At 32.4% G+C, this 19437-nt stretch overlaps 1 protein-coding gene across 1 annotated transcript; it reads right to left on the bottom strand.

Moving 5' to 3' along the window:
* Window positions 1-704: 704 nt before the first annotated feature.
* LOC133697589 (ATP sulfurylase 1, chloroplastic-like) lies at window positions 705-4144 on the bottom strand. The gene is made up of 5 exons (XM_062120242.1): window positions 3372-4144; window positions 1845-2250; window positions 1476-1736; window positions 1303-1389; window positions 705-1120 (listed from the first exon to the last, which is right to left on the bottom strand). The coding sequence occupies exons 1-5, from the start codon at window positions 3866-3868 to the stop codon at window positions 983-985; spliced, it is 1389 nt and encodes a 462-aa protein (XP_061976226.1). The 5' UTR covers window positions 3869-4144; the 3' UTR covers window positions 705-982.
* Window positions 4145-19437: the final 15293 nt, after the last annotated feature.

Genomic DNA, 19437 nt, shown 5'->3' with positions numbered 1-19437 from the left:
TGTTATTCTGTAAGAGTCATTTTGATAATTGGATTTGTTATTTAGAATAAGGATATATTTCTGATCAAAAGTAGCGTAATCAATTAAAACAAAATATGCATGTAGGCGTAATAATTTGCTCTTCTTTTCAGATGACCTCAATTTCATCATCATCATCTTCTGTGAATGTATGATCTTGAAGTTCTTCAAGAACAGAAACAGCAGCTTGCAAATTCTTTTTCCAGAGATTTGTTTTGTATGTGAAGTCTCTATTCTGTTTCTTCTAGTATTGAGCTAGATTGATTTTGGTTAGCTTACCAATTCGTCATCATTTTTCTTCAGTTTTCTTGTGTGTCCTGTACACAAAATAGACGTAAATATTATATGTTCACATGGTAATATTTTAAGAATCTAATTTCAAGTAGCGGTTTTTTGTCATCTTTCTTATGTTTTCCCCTCTGCATGTTTCCTATACAGAAGTTAGATATTAGTTGGTATTACAAATTCCTATAGTTTAATTATAAAATATGTTGGGATATTTGTCAGGTACTTGATGTAATTGAGGTCTACCACTTCAGGACACACGGTAAAAAACCGGTTCCAGAAGCGTACACTTTCCTCAGAAATCTTGTAGCTCAAGAGTCAAGACATCAGCATCCCTCGTTTGGGATTCTTTCAATTCATGTGTGCTGTGGCTACTGAGTTTTCAACAAGTACCCAAAAAATTAAACAAACACACCATGTCTTTTATAGAATCACAACCACAGTATGATACAATGCGCCCAACACACATGCTAGTGTGCCAATGCGAGATGCCACAGCAGGCATCTAATTGCAAATTGAGGCAAGTTTTTTGTCCCTGCTCCAGTGCCTCATGATTTTATTAGATATCTGGACAGAGAATCTATACAAGCGCTGGAGCACATGATGGAGATGAATAAGTTTTACAGTATCTCCCAACCAGATGGCATAACAGTATGGTACAACAAATCCTTAACTCCATTTAAGCTGGGACAGGTTCTGGGACTTTGCCATTGCCTGCCAGTGTCAAACTGTCATAGTATTCAACCAACACTTTCCAGCCACCAGGGCACATGAATCCATCGGGAGGGTTCTCTTTGTTCTTTGCAAGTGTTCGCATCTGCAGGATACAACCAAGCGTTGTGATATGCAGCCAAAAGATCAACATAATTATATATAAATGAAAATTATGAAGTTTCTGTCCCACTCGGTCCAAAACTTCTTCCTCATATTTTGTTCCTCCGCTTGTTTCTAATATCTTTTAGACAATCACAGAATTGAAAAAATAAGTTGGCTACATACCTTTGTGCCAGATATAAAGAGGAAGTCTCCGTGCCTCGAGGGATCAAAGAATGCCATTTTACCCTGAGTCTTATCATATGCAGCAACCTGCATCCAATTACAATCACCATGAGTTTTTCAAATTAAGGTTACAAGAGCAATATCAAAAGACTTGATGATAAGAAGATACATACCCTGAAAGGAAGAATGTTTAAACGCTCCAGTCCTGGGGCCATACTCAACACCTTCTTCCCATGATCAGCATCATATAAATCTCTCTTCTCAACTGGATGGCTCATTCCAGCTGGATCCCTGCCAACAATGTAAAAGTTAGCTCCTGCATTAATCCGAGCTTTTGCATGCCACTGCACCTCAGTTGGACCAGCATATTGCATGGGAGATGGGAATATTGAAACCACAGTTGTTTCTGGATCAAGGACACCATCCTTAAGCACCTGAGAATGTATCATCATCATCAAACAAAATCAGTAAAATAAATCAACAACAAATGAATCTATGTAGAGAAAAGCAAATGGCAGGGAAGAGAGTTTAATTGCACATACCTCCTCATGTTGCTTCATTCTCCAGCTGAGTGGAACATCATCTGCTTTTGTGTAGCCTCCTAGTGGATGAAGCAAAAGGATGGGATTCTTATAGCCCATCTCAAGAAGCCGTCTGCGAGTATCTGTCATGAGTAAAGCATGTCCATTGTGCACGGGATTCCTGAGCTGGAATGCAAAGACAGCATCTGCATTACGCCTAGTGAATTCTTCACGGAGTTCTGCAGGTGACAACCGAAAATGATCAAGGCCATCATGATACTTGATTGGTTCTAAAACTTCCAAGTCCCCTCCAATCAGCCAGTTCCCAGACTTAGCTATAGTTTCTTCAGCGTAAGGTAAACCAGGAGCACTAGTTCCCCATGTTCTCGCAATCCGTTCTTCTTTGGGGTGCTTATAAATCTCTATACTGAAACAAACAAACAGATAAATAAATGAGGATATAAGTTAATCCATTAGTAGTTTCTTCATCATTGATAAAAATTGGATAGCATAAAATACACAATCTATGACTTGCAGAACAATCATCTAACTTGTATGCCTTTAGCAATTATGAACACTAGTGGACATATGTTACATTTCTGTTTCTGGTAGACTTGTCCTAGCATGTTCGGTAAAAGAAAGACTATAATTTATGCATAAAGTACACAATAAATCACATTAAAACTAGACTAAACCACGAGCCAGGACAATTTTGTTCATTCATCTATTCTTTTAGACATCATTGTCAAGTAACAAGGCATGGAAAATTTTCAGTTAGGGTTAAACACAGACCTTTGCAACAGTTGTGAAGGAATCATGCATCCTAAGTAAAGTAACCACCAGATGAGAGAGAATACAACAAGCAGAAATAGTTTGTACATTTGGGATTTGCAATGGTGGATCATAGAGGTACACTTGAAACAGTAAGTTTTTAGAAAACAATTCAAACAAGAAACAACGATTAATATTTGTTGAACTTCAATCTTAAATTGGACGAAATGAAAATTTACAGTATTGATAGCTTGAAATGGCAAAGGAAACAATTTAATTTACTGATATATGAAATCAATAACCAAATCAAGAATATGATTTATATTAGACCATATAACAGAAGGACTGGAGTCAAATTAACAAAGAAACACCAGATCAGGGATAACATCTTAACCTCCAAGAATAACCGAGGTCATGTTATTTTATACCAGGAAATCAAATTCAATTAATCTAAAAACCATAAGCTGAAAAAATTAAAATTCCAATCCCCACATCTACACTCTGATTAAATTTTAAACACATATAGTGAAATCAATACTATAACTTAAAAATAAAAGGAAAGCACAGTCCATCACTGAAAATAAAACGGAACTTTGTAAAATAAAATTTTCATAAAACCATTATAAGTTAGACCATTCAAATCAAAACTTTAGGTATTCATATTCATTATCACTTTCAAACACGAATATAGAATTTTGCCCTTCATATTCGTTTTCCATCAATGCAGCTGAAACATGCAAATAGCATAAAATCCAACAAGAGAAAAGTTACTCTTACTCGTTGAAAATGGCAATGGTATTGTCATCAGAGTCAACAAGAGCGACCCTTTTGGACTCGCCAATACCCTGCTTCTGCAAATCATCAATAGCGAGCACAATAGGCACCGACATGTTAACAACCGACCCGTTTTCCAAACGGAGCGAGTTGAAATGAAGTGTTTGGAGGAACTCGGATTCTCTCATGAATCCGCGGAGAGGGCTTGCCCAGCCCTCGCTTAAAACATGCACCCATTGAATATCAATCTTTGTTAACTTAACCTTAGGCAATGAAATTGCCTCTTTCTTTTTAAGATCTTGTTGCGACTTTTCAGCGAATAGTTGAACAAGTTTCCCACCATCTGGGTCGATCAACCCGGCTTGAATCCTGACCCGTTTCCATTGGGTTTTGGGGGCAAATGATAGCTTGAGGGTGGGGCTAAAGTGGGTATTGAGTGGTTTTGGGAGAGAGTGAGAACTGTAAGAGGTTTTGGTGAAGAGAGTAGACATGGTAGCCATTGATGGAGAGGACCAGGAGTCTCTATCTGTGTCTCTCTTAAGTTATTATTTCTTGGAGGCTAGTTGTTTAGTAATGAGGACGAGGGACTTTTGTAAAATTAGAAATAGTAAGAAGTGACAAGGAGATGTTAGGTAAGTGGAAGTCTGATGATGCAGAATTTGGCTTGGAGTTGGAGACAGAGAAGGGGATCGGATTCATATAGGAAATAGAGAGAGGAGATCTAGTTAGGTTGTCAAAACAATGGAAGGACCTGAACACTGTTTTCGGTTTCACTTTTTATGTTTGGTTTTTATTTATTTATATCTGGCTTGGAATCTATTTTAAAACAAATATTTTTTATTTTTTAAAATTATTTTTAATATTAATATATAAAAAATTGGAAACTACTAAAAAATATTAATTAAAAATAAAAAAATTTCATTTCTTTCAAAAATATTTTTAAAATACAGAGCAATTCTCCATTGCCGGCGGCCTTTGGTGTGACTTCAATGATTTGTGAGTACGAGGGCCAATACTTCTGGAGTCGACAAGATAAAAAGAAAATAAGTAATCCAACCAGAAGCAAGATATTTCACAATCAATCAAATCTATGCCCATCCAACTCTATCCAATACATAATGCAAAGTTAGTACTCTTAATGTGGTTAGAAAGGAAGTAGGGTTAGACTTGGATTTGCGGTGACTCGGGCTGGTTAAAAAAAAATTATACATGAAAAGATACTAAAAATTCTAGTAATTTAAATAATATAAATAAAAAAACATATAACAACAATAAATACAGTGACAAGTAAAATAATAACAGAAAAGGTAAAAAAAAATTGATAATGAGTCTATCTAGAGTGTTTTCAGTTTTTTACAAATAACAAAATATCACTTTGTCGTCTTCTTACAACGTATGCGATTAACTCTAGTGGTTGTGATCATGATTATATCGTATTATTTGATTCGATTCAATGTTCTTTCTTGTTTTGGGTGGCGCGTGTAGTAGTTAGGGATGATTTAACCCTAAATTATTGGGGGGCGTGTATATTGGTTCGACATGATTTGACCCCCAAATTGCTTTCTTTCTTTCTTTTCCCTCCCTTCTATTTCTTCCTCATATTACATGTTGACATGTAAAAAATCATATCAGTTTTTCAATTTATTTTTTCTTTGATTTAGTCTTTATCCTCTTATTTACAATTATTTTAATTACATTGATTATTTCTAATTGGATTTTATTTTTGATTTCATTCCTCATCATTTGATTTTTTTAATTTGTTTTCAAATTTAATCTTTGTTCTTTTAATTGTTATTTGTTTTGTTTTGTTGATTGATTGATTTGTTTTTTTTTTCCATTCCATCCCTAAGCATTTATTTTCATTTAATTTTTATATCAAGTTTGGTCATGATTCTTTTAATTACTATTTTTTTAATTATGTTTTTAATGGATTTGTTTCTTACAATTACATCCCTGAACATTTAATTTCATTTGATTTTTCTCTAAACATTTAATTTCATTTAATTTTTATGTCGAATTTATTTCTAATTCTTTTAATTGATATTTTTTTTGCATTGTTTTTATATTGATTTTCTTTTTCAATTTCATCCCTCAATATTTATCTGGTTAAACAAATTTCTACTTATTTTTTTGAGTGTGCTTTTAATGGGGTCACCCCGGTCTTATGAACCGGGTCATAAATCTAAAAAATTAGCCTGAGTCGACTTCTGTCTTTTTTAAAAGTATTTTTTTAATTTTATTTTTGCCGGTATTTTTTTTCGCTTTCATATTTATAGGATCATCTCAATTTTATATCCAAGGTCATGTGTTTGATTTGTTGATTTGGGTTGGTTGTGGGGTTTGCTTGAGGCTTTTTTTTGTTACCTTTTGTTTTGCTTTGACAAGATTTTAAAATTTATTTTTTAAAATTGGCTTGTAATAAACTTCTTGATATAACCGGATATAAGGTTTCATATGTTGCAAGCTTTTTAAGATTTGACCTTGTTTAGGATGTTTGTCCAGGTTTATTTGGTTTTTATAAATGTTTTCAATTTTACCTCCTGTGAGTTTTTTTCTTTTTCTAAATTGATGTTTTCCTATTTTTTATCCTTTTTTAACTCTTTTTTGTTATTTTTTGGGTTTAATTCTCTCTTTGTTAAACTTCTATTTTTATTTTTTTTCTATTTGATTCTATTGGGTTAACCCTCGATAATTTTTTTTCTACTTCACCCCTACTATTTTTTAATCTAGAAATAATCTATCATATTACAAATTATTTTTAATTTCATCCCCTGTGATTTTTTAATCTTTCAAGTTTGATACTAATTTTTTGAATTGCAATTTTCTTGTTTGGGATAGTTTTTCTTTTCAAATTTCATCCTTACTGGGTTTTTTTTGTCAGATTTTAGCTCTATTTTTTTTTGTTCTTTTTCTTCTGCAAGTTTTTTTATTAATAGTTTTTTCAATGATTTTATTATTCAAAATTAAATTTGATGATCTTTTTAAATGAACTCGAATCCATAACTTAACATATTGCAAGTTTTTTGGATTAGATTAGATTATATTTAAAAGATTCGTTTATGTTTTCTTGGTTTTCTCCTTATTTTTGTAAGTAGATTGTTTTTTTTTTTTAAGTTTGGCTTTTTTTTCTTGTTTTTTTAAGTTATGTCAGTATTAAGTTGTTTAATAATTCAAATAGGATCAAATATAGTTTTTTTTTTCATTGTTACTTTTTCATATTATTTAAATTCTCATTTTAATATATGACTTGAAACATAATTTTTAAGGTTCGAAGAATTGTTCTGCCTGCGGCAAATGGCGGCAACATATCCAGTAGAAGCTATTTAAGGTTCGAAGAATCTTCCTTGTGAGAATTCAAAAGATGCAACAAAGCAGAGAATTGTACAAGGAAAAAGTCTCTTTCAAGTTTACGTCGAATTGACGTTACTTTTAACGTCTTCTTCAGCTGAATTCTGCCTGTTTCATGGCCAGATTCAAAGCCACCATTAAGAAGTGGAGGCAAAGTTTTCTTGCGAGTCCCATTTATTATTTTAAAAAAGACAATTAAAAAAAAACACGATTATCGTATTTTTTTAAAATATGATTTATTAAATTAAATACGTATGATTTAGTACATAATAAATATAGTAATATTTAACTATTTCATATAATTCAGATTACTGAAATTAGAATGAATGATTAGATTTAAGACAGTGTCTCTCATGTTTCTTTACAAATATGAGAAGATTTGAATTAAAAAAAAATAAAGCTATAAATATAATAGAATAAACACTATCTAATTCCACGTTTACAACAGGATAAAAAAAAGAAAAGAAAGAAAGGTGCTTACCCGCACGTAAGGTGATGTTTCTTTTGGGGCATTTGGATAAAACTAAACCACGCCGCACGCAAGGTCACAATACCGACATTACCAGGAAATCTCTCTCTCATGTTTTAGTCTAAAATCTAATATAGGTTTTCGATATAAATTTGATTTGCATCCAAATTCTTATTTTGTTAAGATGTTTAGTCTTTTGAATACGGTTTTCATACTCTTTGTCAAAGAATCAATTCAATCTAAAAACTTAAACTCAATCTAAAAATTTAAACTGTTAGGTGAGGTTCCAAAATATAATTTATATTATTATCTAACACATCCCTTAAAGTGAAAGCTCTTTGGACTTGAAACTTGAACAGACTCATATTACATGTGCTTAATTTTTATCAAATGAATGGAGATGGTGAGATTCGAACTCGTGACTACTTAGTCATCAAGGTTTTGATACCATGTAAAAAAACTAATTCAACCCAAAAGCTTAAACTATTAGGTGAGGTCTCAGGATATGATTTATATTATTCTCTACCACTCCTTTATTGAGTTATGATGATGATTGTCTCTCGCGGGTTGCAAGAGATCTATACCTTCTTCTTCTTTTTTCTTGATATTTTTTTGTAGTTGAGGGGTTAGATTCTCCTATTACTCTATGATGCTATAAGTTTAACCGTGTACATGATCCATAAAAAAAGGATCCCATTTTAGATGATTCTCTAAATTTTTAAAAACTTTCATGAAAAAAACCACTTGTTTTCAAATATATTTTTATACTTCACTATTATAAAAAAAGGTTTTATAACAATTTACAATTCATGTTATTTTACTATTTGTGATGATGTATCAAAAAATCCAAATAGCTCAACAATAAAGCTTATGTGGTAGGTAATTGACAACCTGCTTCATTCCTTCTAGTCAAAATAGTTGGTGGCTCATGCATAGTGCATGATAAGTCAAGAATATTTGCAAAATGTTTTGTTTGTTAGATTTGAGGATTCTAAAATAGTTAAGTATTTTTTAAAGTGAGAGAGAGTGTAATGATATTCTGAGAGTGAGATGTTCTAAAAATATACGTACAGTAAAGAATAAAGATTGTGAATATGAAACTTGAAGGATTTGTAAGGTAGTTACAACTTATGAGTTATTTTTGTGTGTGAAAAGAATGGGTAAATTTGTTATTTTGTCATGATAGCATTAATAAGAGATAAATATCATTTGCATATGTATTGATGAAAGATATCATTACACAAACATTAATACAATGAGAGATTTTTTATATAATTAAAGATGCAAGGAGAGTATAATCTAAAATATAGTTGGGCTCATGAGGGATTAGCTTTTCCCCAAGGTTGAGCCCATAATGCTGAGTTATTCTTCAATATTGAGCCTATGAAAGCCTCCAAGTTAAGTCTATAGGCGGTTGAGCTCATGCAAGTTGCTTGAGACTTTGAGTTTTTGGTATGTTAAATCTAGGTTTATCACATTGAGATAGTGATATATTAGTTGATTTAAATCACTAATAAAATTGCTATATTTTATTATTATTATTATTATTTTAAAAAAAGTATTGAAATAAAAAAAATTATATGGTGATTGAAATTTATATATAAGAGAACATTCTCATTCATCTAGAATAATCTTGTTAGAAAATAATATAAATTATATATTGAAACCTTATCTAACAGCTTAAGCTTTTGAGTTGAGATTATTTTTTGATAAAGTATAAGAGCCTTGATGACCTTGCGGTCACAAGTTTGAATCTCACAATCTATATTTATTTGATAAAAATTAAATATAAGGCAATGTAGGTCTATGAAATTTTCAAGCCTAAGGGGCTTTCACTTTAGGGGGTGTGTTAGGGAATAATATAAAACATATCTTAGAACCTCACTTAACAATTTAAATTTTTAAGTTGAGATGATTTTTTGATAAATTCTGTCATATCTATGCTGAGCCAAAGCCGAGGAAGACAATCATAAATAAAAATATGGATATATCACTATTATGTTAAGTGATATTCAAGCTTTTGATTTTATAAATAAGCATTTTACGAAGACCGCACCCATATTTGCCAATACACTATGAGGCCGCATTTTTTTACTTACAGCTTTTACGTTTGCGGTGCAAAAAACACAGTAAGGTATTTGGTAACACATCAAACTGTGTTTTTTACTGTGGGACCCACTAAAAAATTGAGTTTCAAATGTATTTTTTAAGAATAAGCTTTTACATGCTTTTGTAACTGAGTTTCTTAAAACTCTGTTTGTTTTTGCGTTTTAAAAGCACTTTTGAAAAAAAATATTTTTTTTACTTCAAATTAATATTTTTTTTTGTGTTTTCAGATCATTTTGATGCGCTGATATCAAAAATAATTTTAAAAAAATAAAAAAATTATTTTGATGCACTTCCAAGTAAAAAGATTTTGAAAAGCAACTGCAACCACAACCCGCAACCACAACCACACAACTACCAAACATTTTATACATGTTTTTTGTTGCACATAAACCTTAATCATAATTTTTACCAAATACGTATCTAAATCCAATTAACAACATCTAATCATATTTTTTTAAAATTTATTTTTTTAAAATTACAACCACAAAAACTATTAAAAAAACAAACGCAATCGTTATCTTTGAAATTTTGAGTCCACATAGAATCATGACACTGTGCTATATAATATATTTCAAATTTTCGAATTCAATGGCGGATCCTGATCAAAATACCAATAATACTGTTCATATATATAATATTTTATTTATAAATTTACCATTCTTATTTAAATCATGTGCATATATAATCTGAACAAAATAGTTATTTTTATTCAAGTTGAACACATGTTTAACCTAAGCAATAAAAAATCTAGCATTTTATAAAAGTTTTTAATAAAAACAATTATTTTTCTCCATCCTATGTATTGACTTATCGGACAATTTAAGGGTTTTACTTTATAAATATACATAAACTTATTCTCTTAAGAACCGAGGACCAATATATAACTCTGCCATTCACACGAAGTCATCTAATTAAATACAACGTCAGGAATAAAATTGTAACTTTTAAAAGTGTATGGACCAACTGTAATGTTATTCAAAACCTAGGAAGCTTGTTGCCCTCTCATGTCCCTTCGAGGATCTGCCACTGTTTGCATTAATTAGTCTTTATTTTTTTTCTATGATTTTTTCTTAATGTATGCGTATGCAGTGTGTGTGTGTGTGTGTATATATATATATATATATATATATATAAAGAGAAAGAAAAAGTGACTTGTTTTTCAAGTCTTCCCTCCACCATCCAAATCTATTATTTTGATATTCTTTATATTATAAGGCAAAATAAAACTTTTTATTTTTTAAATGTAGAATAAAATTCTTTTTATTTATTTATCTAATATATAAGTTATTTTCTAACAGTAGTATTAAAGACTTTTTTTTATCATTATTACAGAATATAGGGTTGTTAATTTGTGTGAAAAGTCAAATATAATAATTTCTTTAATATATCAATTAACACAACATTTCAATAATATCACTGTATAAAACAATAACATGGTTAGTGAAAAGTTGAATATAACAATTTCTTTAATATATCAAACAACACAACATTTCAATAATATTATTGTATAAAATAATAGCACGGTTAAGGATTTGTTTAAAATTAATTGTGAAATAAATCATAAATGATATACTTATGTGATTTAAGAATATACTGTTAATAAGAAAATTATAGATTAAAAAATGATGATGAGCTGTTGCTGAATTGATTTCAACGTGTCCCTTGTCTTAATGGATCTCAACTGAGAGCTAACCTGCCCTTTGTAACTCGGAAAAGACACCTCTGGTCATGGGCTCATTTGGCAGCTCAAAAACTATTGGATGGATCATGCAAAAAAGAAAAGGAGTCGAGATGATGCATAGTTTTATATTCAAGAAAAAAAAAAGGTTTTGAAGATATTTAATCTTCATTAATATTATTAAAAATATTTAGTAATTTTTTAAACCTAAATATAAGATAAGAAAAGAAAGAAAAATAAAGGATGGAACCGAAAGAAAACCAAATAAATAAAATATAAGATGAATTTGTTTTTGGAAAACATAGACACGGGGAACAATTAAGTGACCCGAGTCAACTCATATTAATCTTCTACACTCATGATCTGGATCATGAAACTATAAAAATCTTATAAAAAATTAATCCCATAGAAAAAAAGAAAAAGCATATAAGAAGTACAAATTCAAAATAAACTAAATGCTTGGAAAAAAAACCCTTCAATATGCTATTTTTAAAAAAATAATATTGAAACAATAATATATTAAATAAACTTAAACGTGGTAGTTTAACCCATAAAACTTTCTATTCGAGTTATAATAATAAATTTATTTTTAATCTAAATACAAAATAAAAAAAAATTACAATGTAAAAATAATCCCAAAAAAGAGCCCATTTTTGCAGGCCTCTGGTGTCTTAGCGCTGGATTTTTTTTAAAAAAGAGTCCAGTGGGCCTTTGAGTCCAAACCCGTACGTTTGGGCCTTGTTTTATGTATTTTTTTTCTTTTCAAGGAGTAAATAATCTGGTCATCCGTCCTTATTTCCTTATATATATATATATATATATATATATATATATATATATATATATATAAAACATAATCAGACAACACGTCTTTTTGTTGATGCAAAGGACCAACACGCACAAGCAGTTTCTTTATAATAATTATAATATAATATGCATGTCCCTATGCGCGCGTAAACTGGAAGCATCCAATTAGTGCCCTGGAGTACTGTCATTGGTTAACGAGATATTGGAAGAAGTAAAATTAAATTTTAAATTGTTTTTATTTAAAAAAATATTTTTATATATTTTTAATATTGATATATTATTTATAATACATCAAAATAATCTATAAATACTAAAGAAATAATTAATTTAAAGTAAAAAAATTTATTTTATTTTAAAAACACTTTTAAAATATAAAAATAAATATACCAAAAAATAAAAATATCTACATTACTTGCATAAGCAGCTAAATAGGATTCCACGTATCAAAATCAGTGTGCTGTTTTTTTTTTAATTATTATTATTATAACAAAACAAGTCAAAGTTTTACACACACACACACACACACACACACACACGACTAGCACAAAAGGAACAACCCTGGTTAACAAACAGTGAAGCAAAAGGACCCTCAAGAGAATGACTAAAGATGCGAGGACCTCACTCAAGATCACTATCAATGTTCGCCAACCAATTAGCACAATCTTATGCTTGCAGGAAATGTAACGAAAACAAATAGACCATGCTCTATTTAGAAGCTCGCGACTGTGATGCACTGTAGGATCTCCAAAAACAACATCTACGTCCCAATTAGGACTAGCGGCAAGGATCTATCCGCATCCAGCTTGCCACAGTTGCCATGGTATATTTAAGCAACGAGGCTTGAACACAGCGATCACACGACGGTTCTCAGGGAATTTCAAGACATGATTGATGAGAGCTAAGCATCCATTTGTCTAAGTGATTTGCTGTGTTTCAAGTTATAAAACATCTTCCTTTTCTTTTTTTAACTTGAATCACAGTTTTCGTTGGGTAGACAAGTCGACTCTAAAATATGTTAGACTCCGGGGGGATCCACTAGCTTTGAAAGGAGATTTTGATGGTGTGGTAACCAGGACACGGTCAGAGAGTAGGCAATGGAGGTGTGGTTTTTGTGATTGGTCAGTTGAAGAGGAATATTGTTGGGCCTCTTTTGGGCAGGCCTGTAGTTACTAGAAACCAGAACAGAGTCCTTCCTAAGCCAGTCTTAGGCGGGCTCGTAAGAGCCCATCTGTAATCTGGCTCCGGAGCTGGGTCCTTAATTCATCTAGAAACTTGTACTAGAAAAAAAGAAACTCACAGGCCCCAATCTCAACACATTCAGACATTCATAAAGAGTCTTCTCTCTGTTTTTCCCTCTCTCACAGGCCCATACAAAACACAGTCTACCCTAGGTTGATGAACGAGGAGGGGGTGTGATAAGAGAATCCAGCTCATTAAAAGCCAATTCGATCTTTTGCCAGCATTTCGCCCAAGATTTCATATGATTGTCTGTTTTTCTCGGTACAATCTTGCTCCTAAATCCTGATTGCTGATTGTTTCAGTATTATAACTTGGTGCTTGTAACCAAGAAAAAAGAAGCTCCACGCTGATATCAATGCCAAAAGGTATCAAACCCCTAATAACGCATCATATTTAGCTTTTCCTTTTGCACGAGACACCCCACGACCTAACCCTGGTGTGAAAGATTCAAGATTAGGACCAGCATTCTTGAATCTCAACTATGACAGAAAGGTGAATCGGATAAGCTAATGTCATCAGTAGTACTGTTTCTTATCATTCTGGAACAGTCTTGAATATCTACATGATTAGTGACAAATATGGTCGGTTATACAGCTCTTAGTCCAGATATGTTCAAATATGACGCCTGGATCGTAACAAAGGAGAGAAAAGGAAAACAGTGTAAGACATGGACAAGAAGTTTCAATGAAAAAATGCTTATGATAATGTGCACACGTACGTGCATTTACACTCAAAAGATGCATAAAAATAAATAAATGGCTCCATCAAAAGATAAAGTTTAACGTATGGCACGCATACGGACATATTAGCAGTCAAGAAAAGCAAAAGGGATGATGTCTTGGTCTTAAACACATCACTTTGCTCTCTGTGTCCCAACAAACAAGCACACCTTTTGTGATCTCCAATAAAATCATAAAGTGAAAGTGATACCCTTTCCTTTCGAGCTTCTTTCATGCAGCAACCAAAGCAAAGCCCACTTTTTACGAAAATGATGTAATCATTCCTTTCCTTTTCTTTTCTTTTCCTTTTAACCTTCTTGATTGAATAAACCAGTGTGAAAAAAGCATTTTTCACCGGTATCCTCTGTTGGACATCGCTTTCCAGAGAATCAAAATGCCATCAAAGCTGTTTTTGGATCTTAAAAAATCGGTCGGTCAAAACTCAAAAGCAAGTACTTAGCCCATATCACTGTACGGAACGATATCTGGAGGTGGGGGATTACATGGGCCCCCACAACAACATTCATTAGCCCATGGACTTTGGGAAGGTTTTGTGGGGCCCGCCAAGATAAAAAGATTCCCCGGGGGGGGGGGTGTTATATATATCTGTAATTGTTATTGAACAAGAATGCCCTTTGCTCCTTTCACGTAAAATAAAGGGGGGCGTGGTGCTGATGATTAAAGCACTCGGTGTTTTCTTTGAGTTCTGACCGTTTCTGCTTTTGGGCGAGTGATAAAAGGTTTTGGTGCCTTTCGATGCCATCATGTGTGTTTGCTCAATGTTAGAAAGCATGTCTTGAAAGGACCAAAATGCCATCAAACATAAAATAGTGATGGATCTTTTGTTTGAATTATTGTGGACAATGGTAACAACAAGGATCATTAAGGGAGCAATGGTCTTTACTTCTTTCATGCTAAAGAAAACTATACTGTTGATTTTCATAGCTAATGGCTGCCCCTTTTCATCCACGGGATCATGGTAATTTGCTTCGAATTCTGAGGCTATATGTCAAAGAAACAGACAAATTAAGTCCCTGGAAAAATTACTTCGATACAAAACATGGGGCTCGCAGTCTAGTTAAAAACTAATAGCAAGAAGATGATCGGGACGCTAAACGCAAGTCGAGCTCAGAAAGTATGATCAGGACAAATATAATAAATAGTGAAGCCAAGAGGGTCCGGCTATTGTGACCCGGTGATGTTGACCAAAATGGACCGTAACCTAGCCTACATTTTGGACTCGCTTAAGCTAATAATTAGACTCTTTTGAAGCAATCTTCCCTTGGATTTCTGCTGGGACCTCTTCCTTCGGTGTGGTCAAAAGTAAGAGATGATAAGTTCATCTAGATTGGGCTCGATCTGCTACTCTCCGCCGTCTGCCTCTCTTGTGACGTGAGAATTGTAAACCATCCACTTCTCAGCATATGGCAATTTTGGTTGGACCCCAATCTGGATACAAGTGGCAGCATTTAGACTCTGATCCAGGTTGATCGTATTTTTTTTTGTTACAATCGTATTTGCAATTTTATTTGGATGCATGTTTGTATCCGAGGATTAACATGTTTTTTTTTTATTATCAAAATTTATTTATTTTTATTTTAAATTAATTTTTAAATGAAAAGTACTTCAAAGAAAATCTCGCCGGAACTACCAAACACTCTCACATATCCGAACTTCAGAAGGAAGGGCAAACGTTTTGTGGCAGCTCTCTGCACATTTCTAATTAATAATTTGATGTTGCTAGAAACTCGACGTCCCCAAAAGCCAAACCATTTTCGTCTTTGGCAGTTTCACCAGTTTCGTGTCTCCGACTCTCGTAGTAATCCATGACAAAGGGTCTGAAATAAACTTGTAAGTGAAATAAAAACTTCAGATCTCTGCTAATAACGAAGCTAGTGTTTGTCTTTACCTTCTGCTCTTGCCCCATCTCTTTTACGCCCTGGGGATACTTTTCTGCAGGAGATAAGCATTCTACTTTCTATATATGGAAAACACCTGTCTGAGGCAGCAGCTTTCACTACGCTGCTTGCGAGAATGGTTTCGTACAAGTTCTCAGTTATACCCATGGCATTTTCTAATGATACTCGAAAGCCATTGCAAACATAATGGTTCAAGTTGCTACATGATAAATTCAGATTTAACTATATAAAAAAAAACCTCGAAAACCTAAAAACTCAAGTCTCACGCGCAATATTAATGGTTCCAACTGTTCATGAGCTCTACCTTGAAGAAAAGCCCAATAATATAGACTCAGTCTTGGATAAGAATTTAGTTTTCATGGACTATAACACCAGGGACAATTTAATTTTCTTTCTGTGCTTAAGTTTTCATTCGTTGTAAAACAAGTATGTTGTATCACTTTGTGTTCAATTCTCTCTATGTGAGCAAGGCAGTGGAAGTAGGGAACAACTCTGTTGTTCACCAAGCCGATCGAGTCGTGGCTGAAGAAGCCAAAACCTTGCAAGATCGTATTGTAATCTCTCTTAACATTGATTTTTAATTGCAATTAGGGTTTTTGACTTGACTGGATACATTCGATTCTATTACAGTTTTTTTTAATTAATTTGTTTGTTCCGTAATGAATGGATTAGTTGTTTAATTTTCAATTGTTCTTGACGCTTTATTCCTTAATTTCTACTTTCTGATTTGGCGTGCAATCAAGAGAACAGTTCTCGCTATCATTTTCTTAGACAATTTGTGTTATCAAAAAGCTTTGGTTGAGAGTTGAGACAAACAACTACTCAAGTATTGCACCATCTTTGTTTTTGTCTTTTCTACTTTGAACAGTTTTGACACTCAAAGGAAGGCTAATTGAATTTCACATGTTCAGCTTTTTTACTTCTTTAATTATATAATTTCATAAATACAAAAGTTATTATAAAAAAATGTTTTATATAAGCGAATGAACTCATGTAATGATAGAATAATCTTTGTAAAGCAAATGAAGTATAGAGAAACTCGGTCGATATAAAAAAAGAGTATAAGATTTTTTTTTAAAAAAAATCTTATACTCACGGGTCAAATCATGAGAAATTACCAGCAAATCGACTTTGAGAATTGCGACTTTGATGGATTGTTCTTCTTATGAACCCTATTCACGGGGCTCCTTTTCTAAGTTCATATATAACTCTGCCCTAATCCGGAGGAAATGTTTTGCAAGATTGATCTCATATACTTTGGAATAAAGTTGAATAGTCAAACAAGAAGAGGATGAATCTGAAGAACTCAGCAAACGGCTCGAAGATCGATTTGCTTGCATCTGAATCTGTCCTCATGCAAGAGATGGTAGGATGGCACAATAATGCTATGGTCAAGTCACTTAGGAATCCGACTCTTCACATTTTGTTAATTATTTCCGTTCTCACTAGTGCCCACAATATCGAGTGCAAGCACTTAGAACTCCTCGTCACCAGATGAAAAGCAAACAGATCAAGAATAAAAGGTTATTTTTAGCACACTCTTTGACTACGTCCACAACATTTAGCACTAGCAGAAAAAGAGATGAACGGGTTAAATTAATTAGAGATTAAAAACAAAATCAAAGACCTGGGAGGTGATGCATGCAATATGGCTGGCAGACCGGCACTTAACTTATATTAAGATAACATGTAAAAAAATTGCAAAGAAATCTAAACAGGATCGAAAACTAAGATTAATGCTCGGCATGTGTCCTTGTTCTGATAGCTAAATTTGCTTGTTTCATGATGGGGAGAATTCTATAAATTTTATTTAATTCCTTGAACCATACCGTACAAGTATGACTTCCACTTCTTCTGCCGCCACGCCAATATCTATTCTAAAGAAATGGACTTCTTTAATTAAAGCCTTCATTTCCAGGAAAAACGAGAGGTTGAAGATAATCGTGACTCGCACGAGTGTTGGCAGAAAGAAACTGCATAATATTGAACCCAAAACGAGCCTGAATCTTGTGTTATCAGTTATGCATATTTGGAGTCTTGCAAGTGAGAAGCTTTGTTTGTGATAGACTACCTAGATTTATGCAAAATGCTACTTCTCCTATAGTTTTTCACCCCTGTTTTCATGAAAGAGAGGTAAGCGGTGAGTACAAGTGTTCTTTGCTCGAGCAAAGCAAAACGCAGCCTTGGAATCTACTTGCTTGAAGATAGTTAATGTCTCAGCGATGCAAGATAACTTGTATATGGGATGCCAGGTGTTCGTAGGGCAACTATTCTACCGTTATTGTTGTTGGTGTTTTTTTTGTTTTTTAATTTGTTGGTTTAGTTATATATATTCCCTTTGAATAAGCATCTTAAGTCTTGATTTTAAGTATATGTATAACGATTTTTTTAAAGTATGAACAGACATGATATAGATACAATTTTTTTTTCTTTGCCGATGCATAATCGATTCATTCAAGCACCATTTTTTTTTTTAGTTTAACGTAGATATTCAGATCAACTTACACACACCTCAATTAAAAAATAAATAGAATATAGATGGCCATGTAATATATATTAGGATTAAAATATTTCCTTAAAAAGATCTTAAGCTTAAAATATTTTTTCTTAAAATGGTATCAGCATTTTAATTTTAGTGACCATACAGGGTATCAATTCTAATATTTCTCATCTTAATGTCTTGGATTTTCAAAATTTAATTTGAGAGTCAACTCGAGTAAGGACCAGGTCACATGTCGGGCAGGTCAACACAAGTTGACCTGAGTCAATATATAAATAAAGTTGATTATTATTATAGTTTTAAAACTCGATTTAAAAGTTGACCTGGAATAAAGTTCAAGTCACGGGTTAGGAAAGTAAGCTCGGCTGTTTCAAAAAAAAAATTCAAAAAAGCCTATGGGTTTTTGATCAGTGTTTTATTCCAGGTTGATCTGGATTTTTTTACTGAGTCAGGTTGAGTCAAATTCTTTCTCTATATTTTTTTAAACCTGGATCAGTTCAGGCCCCGGATCAAATCGTAAAGTCAGTCTTAATTTTATAACTAGAGTTAATATAATATTATTAATCTCAAAACTCAATTTAAACTAAAATAAAAAATAATAATATTGAATTGTTTTTTTAACATATAAGTTTAACGACAATACATATTAAAGATAAAACAAACTTTTCATATTGTATCATGTTTTATCCATCATAATTAAATATAATACAGAGAAAGTTATTATATAATGTATATCATTATCATTATAATTTTATCCTAGTCTTTCTTTTTATCTTATCTCTTTTCTTTTTAGTGTTTTTTTTTTTTTTCAAAATAATAACCGAACATTATCCCACGTGGTACCAGAATAAACACATGCGCGGATACTTTTTCAACAACGAATCATCATGGCCTTCAATTGTATTTTAAAAGGAAACCACTTGAAAAATTAATTACAGCGGTAGAATTTTGCCTATCAAAATTACTATCTTTTTTAATCGGGTCCTAAGCATAATATCACAGAAGAATTTTGTTTTTCGTTGTTAAACATGCGTTGGGACCATCTAGTAATGATCACAACAACTAGCCAATATCATACCCTACTGTCCACCGGCTCCCACGGCGGACTTATCAAGGTTTTGTTTTTAAAAACAAAAAATATTTCTAGACCATTGCACTTTCTTTTAGCTTAAATCAATTTTATATGATCATCAAAAATTATTTTTGGACCATTTCACTTGTTTCTAGGCCTCTTTTTGTACTTTAAAGTTATTTTTTAAAAAAGTTAATTTTCTTATGATT

This window comes from Populus nigra, chromosome 6 (genome assembly GCF_951802175.1).
Source record: "Populus nigra chromosome 6, ddPopNigr1.1, whole genome shotgun sequence".
NCBI classification, from domain to species: Eukaryota; Viridiplantae; Streptophyta; class Magnoliopsida; order Malpighiales; family Salicaceae; genus Populus; species Populus nigra.
Note: the sequence above shows the minus strand (reverse complement) of the source record. Positions and strands in the feature narration are given on the sequence as shown.